This window comes from Triticum dicoccoides, chromosome 2B (assembly GCF_002162155.2).
Source record: "Triticum dicoccoides isolate Atlit2015 ecotype Zavitan chromosome 2B, WEW_v2.0, whole genome shotgun sequence".
NCBI classification, from domain to species: domain Eukaryota; kingdom Viridiplantae; phylum Streptophyta; class Magnoliopsida; order Poales; family Poaceae; genus Triticum; species Triticum dicoccoides.
The window spans coordinates 481,147,330-481,152,119 of NC_041383.1; the positions used below are offsets into that span (position 1 = coordinate 481,147,330).

Here is a 4,790-nt window from a genome sequence, read left to right on the forward strand (position 1 = left end):
CATACATTGACCCATGAGCTTGATTATTTCAATCCTGTGTCTAGCGCTTTACCCAGTGTTTAAAGTATTTACTTTTCAGGTGAAGACAACTAGGATCAAGTAGTTCCATTTAGTGCATATTGCATGTCAAGCATGCCGGCTCTGTTTGTATGCTTTTGTATAAGATACTAACAGAACCAAAGAATACAATCATCATAATAGGCTTACCTCAACATGCATCGCTTTTCCTATCTTCCAGAATTCAATGCACACACCAACTCCAGAGCTAGCAAGAATCATCCATGATGTATCATTGTCAAGCAGGTACAGAAATATAATCAGCTGACAAATGAAGTTCAGAACAACAGATTTCGCTGAAAGACCTTCCATGGACTTATTTTTATTCCAGAACTGGATATCTGATCAATGTGAAACATCATAAACATATATGAGTTATTGTTGGATTATACTCATTTTTATGGTATTAAATAAACCATGCTGTGCACGTACCATTCTTGAAAGCCAGGAAATCGAACAGAGAGTGGAACAGAGATACAATCATGGTCAATCCCAGTAGATATGGATTTCCTTCAAGGAAAACCCTCTGCAAAAGCAGTCCAAGGTCAGTGAAAACCTGTAACAAGCAAATCTGACTAACACAGCAGGCATATAACAGAATCAACCATTTCCAAGGAACTTGAATTAAAAGTGCATATACTTGGCATCTCACAAAAGAAAGGGTGTAAGGGACATCACTACCACACAGAACAAAATAGAGTCCAAAAAAAGGGCAGGAGTCTGAATGGGCACAGTTGAAAACTTCCATATACCTTGAGCTCATCAGCCTCGCCTTCAAGCATACTTCCGTAACTACGATGAACTTGGAAAGACTGCTCAATCTGTAGAAATAATTGCCACTTGGTCATGCTGATAGGACTAACTTCAAGGTTCAAGGTCAGTTCCTTCACAGTCTCGTTGAGTGCTGTCAATTTGTCCCTCAACAGCCAAAATTCATTGAAGAATACAGTTGGATAGTAGCTGTTTGTAGTTGGATCCACATTCAAATCTGTATATATATGGTCAAGGAAACACCAATCCTTCCCTCACTGTGAGAAAATGCCAATCTTAACAAGATATATTTTAAACGATACATTAGGTTCACCAGAAGTTGGCTACGTGCAACGTCATCTTCAAGTCTAAAAAATTGATTCAAGTATAAGAATAACATAGCAGTATGCAACACGTGTGTTGGTAGAAAATTCATAGGAAAAAGAAGATAAAAAAGATAATATCACACTATAATTGTTACAGTTGAAGGATACATGGAGCAACATTTGGAGGAATGTTGTTTTGGGGATACCTGTGAAATAAAAATGGTCAAATATCAATTGAAAATTTTGTAGGACAGATGAACAACAAAGAAGAACTAAAAGCCGTGAAACTAGAAAGAAACAATTGTGCAGTTGTTACATGGTTAATATGAAGCTGAGATGAGAGAATCCACATATATCAAAATTAACAAAAAGGATCTAAAATCATTAAAAAAAAAAGGGCAGCCCGGTGCATGTAGCTCCCGCTTGCGCCGGGTCATGAGAAGGGTCCGACCACTTTGGGTCTATAGTACGCAGCCTTTCCCTACATTTCTGCAAGAGGCTGTTTCCAGGACTTGAACCCGTGACCTCATGGTCACAAGGCGACAGCTTTACCGCTGCGCCAAGGCTCTATCGGCAGTTTCAGAAGAATCTTAAACACAAACGATCGCATGGTATAGCAGTGCCGGTTTGTGATTAGCATCTACTGGAAAATAGTTTTCAGCATGCAGATTGCGAGTGTATGCCCTTACGGTTAAAAAAAAGTCTACAAAGTCAAACTTCTTTATAATTGACCAAATCTATAGAAAAATGTGCTAATATGCACAACCACGACATCAACTATATAATATATATAGTATGATAATATGTTTTATGATGAATCTAATTAAACTAACTTTATGTTGTCGATGTTGATATATTTTTCTCTATAGATAGACTTGGTCAAACCTAAAGAAGTTTGACTTTGGACAAAGCTAGAACTTCAAATAATTTGGAACGGAGGGGGTACTTCATGATATTTAGAAAGGAAAGTAAAAGATATTAATCACGACAACGCGATTACAATTCAAAATGAATAAATAATAGTTCCAGGCATATACAAGTGGAAATGTAAAATATAGTTTGATCTTGTGCATACCGTGTGAAGTCATCAACAAGATTTATTGTCACATTTGGTTTCCAATAAGAAATATATTCAACTGGGCCCTCCTCTTTGTCTTCGGACTCTTTGTTCTCCTGCAGAAATCAAATGCTGTCTTCTGTTAATTGCTTTTTCATGGGAGATATTCTGTGTTTGCTGGAGATAATCTATACTAGAAATTTCTAGTGCATACTGTCCCAACAATAAAGAATCAAGTTAATGACCTTAGGGGGTAGCTTTTCCTCGGACTCATCCGAATCTCCAAGCAAGCTCTTCTTGTGACCAGCTTTTGATTTCCGCAAGTATGCCACAATAGCTAAATAGGTATAATGCAGTGAGCATTTCATAAAAACATGCAATCAATAAAAAGGACGGTTGAGATGAACAGGAAACTTACGATGTGTCCTTCCAAATGCAGATTTTTGCTCATATTCAGGATCGGTAGGGTCCACAGGGTAACCCGAACGGGAAAAATAAACATGAGCATACAAAGAGCCATTGTGCTTGAGAGCCTATGGCAAGATCCATCGACACAAAATTAGACAATCCAACAAAATATAACCATAACATAATTTGTAAATTGCAGAAAATATTATTCTACCTCCGTTGGATAGTATGTCAGTGTGTGTGTTCTGGTACTGGTAGGTGTCCAGACTGCATATGGTATGTTTGTTTCATGCCAGATGAGTGCATCCTCATTACCAAAGTCGCTAAATTTATCATTCTCCGATAAATACATCCACATATCCTGCACAACATAATCATCATTCGATTTGTGTTTCAGAAAAACGCAAAATGGGCAAGACTTCAAGACTAGTGCTTCATGCATGCACCGTGCTACCTCCAAACTGTCATAAAATTTGGGTGGCACTACTGAGGAATTTAATAAGTCCAGTAACGTCTTTCTGCTTGATTGGTCCCATAATTTCCTAAAAATGCCAAACACGTAAATTTGGCAAGATAACAAATCGGGCCAAATTTACGCGCTCGGGGGGGGTGACTTCAACTTATAACAGTACTACATAGAAACATTTGTAATATTCAATTATCTTAATATGTAGACCTGTATAAGACATTACCACATGCCACTGAATCGTCGATTTGACAAAAAAATGGATTTACACCTCCTCGATCAAATATTTGGAGCAATATGATACACCAAGTTATAAGGTCGGTGTGCACCGCATAAACACCAAAAAATAACTTCCCACCAAAAATAAAAAAAGTGACAATGTACCAAATAAATTGTACAGTTGGCTTTATCTCGAGGAATACCTAGTTCAGACAACCTCAACAAAGTCTACATGAAAAACCCATAAAGAAACGTTATCCATGCATAGTGTGATGTTTTCAGCTTCATTAAGGACACACGGTACATTGCATACTATGACATCCTAAGCTTCACCGTGGACAAACATTTCAAAGAACAACAGATAAAGTGTTTAAATATCAATCAACTTCACAACTCACTAAGGTGAACCAGCTACACCGCATAATCCAAACTTGTCGAGATCTTTGGCGTATCTTCTCTTTTTCCTTGTATACTCTACTAGTTCCCAACAACCAAGAACGCCCTTGGCCTCCTGAGAGGAGATCATAAAGCATCCAACTAACATGCGTGCCTTTCTTTTCACAGTACATCAAACCGCAATGCTGTGGAGCACCACTATCTCCGTGATCTGCTTGTTTTAGAACAAAGGTGGCCTACTTGTTCGACAGCCTCCAACAGGCACACAAACAACAGGTGTCTTCGCATAAAACAAACTAAATCAGCTCCCCAATTATAGTAATCAGCACAAATACACCATCTGATATATTAAGAAAAAGAAAAGTTCGAGATCACAGTAAAAAAAAACTGCTGAGATCGCTGCACAATTTTCACCCCGGAGCAAGCAGAACCCAACAGCACTGCATGAGGGCGGAGCCCCCCGCCTTTACTGACCCAATAATAAACCGCTCTAAAACCGCCATAGAAACCTAACACGCCTCCTCTAACCAAAATCGAGGTTCCTGGGCTTGGGAGGGCGTTCTCACCATTGGCTCTCCCTTCTGAAAGAGGTTGGACATGAGCAACCCCGGCTCCGTGGGGGCGCGCTTGGGGCCGAAGAACTTGGACGCGAAGTACCAGAACACCGCCATCCGCACGATGCCGGCGAGGCTCTGGCCCAGGCCGCCTCCCTGCCGCCCAGCCGCGGCCTGCCCCTGCGGCTGCGCCGCAACGGCGGCGGCAGCCGGCTGCGACATGGCCGCCGGCGAGTTAGATCGGGGCGAGGAGGGGGTAGGAAGCCGCCGAGATGCGATGGGAACAAGAGTTCTTTTTGGAGGAGCTCTGTGTGATTGATTCTCCGGGGATTTAAGCGGGGGGGTGTGGTTTTACGATAAATTTATAGGTTTCTTTTGCAGATACGTATGTAAGTTGTTGAAAAATTGAGCCTGGAGTCCCTGCTCGTGGGGACGCCGGACTGCTTTGGTTTCGCTGCTTTCAGATACGTAATTTCTGGGAACTTCGGGGGTGCAGGCGGTGAAACGGTAGATGATGCTGGGATTTGCGCAACGAGGCTAGTTGCCGTCTTTAAAGG

The 4,790-nt window shown here is 41.0% G+C and overlaps 1 protein-coding gene across 1 annotated transcript in view; it reads right to left on the reverse strand.

Moving 5' to 3' along the window:
• Window positions 1–4,531, reverse strand: part of LOC119364357 (CLPTM1-like membrane protein cnrB) — a 6,426-nt gene extending 1,895 nt beyond the window's left edge. The window contains exons 1-9 of the mRNA XM_037629824.1: window positions 4,246–4,531; window positions 2,813–2,959; window positions 2,609–2,723; window positions 2,436–2,527; window positions 2,209–2,306; window positions 1,302–1,339; window positions 810–1,045; window positions 490–583; window positions 208–398 (exon numbers count right to left, since the gene is read on the reverse strand). Of these exons, the coding sequence (XP_037485721.1) occupies window positions 208–398; window positions 490–583; window positions 810–1,045; window positions 1,302–1,339; window positions 2,209–2,306; window positions 2,436–2,527; window positions 2,609–2,723; window positions 2,813–2,959; window positions 4,246–4,455 (1,221 nt within the window). The 5' untranslated portion in view covers window positions 4,456–4,531. The remainder of the gene's footprint in view (window positions 1–207; window positions 399–489; window positions 584–809; window positions 1,046–1,301; window positions 1,340–2,208; window positions 2,307–2,435; window positions 2,528–2,608; window positions 2,724–2,812; window positions 2,960–4,245) is intronic.
• Between the last annotated feature and the right edge of the window lie 259 nt (window positions 4,532–4,790).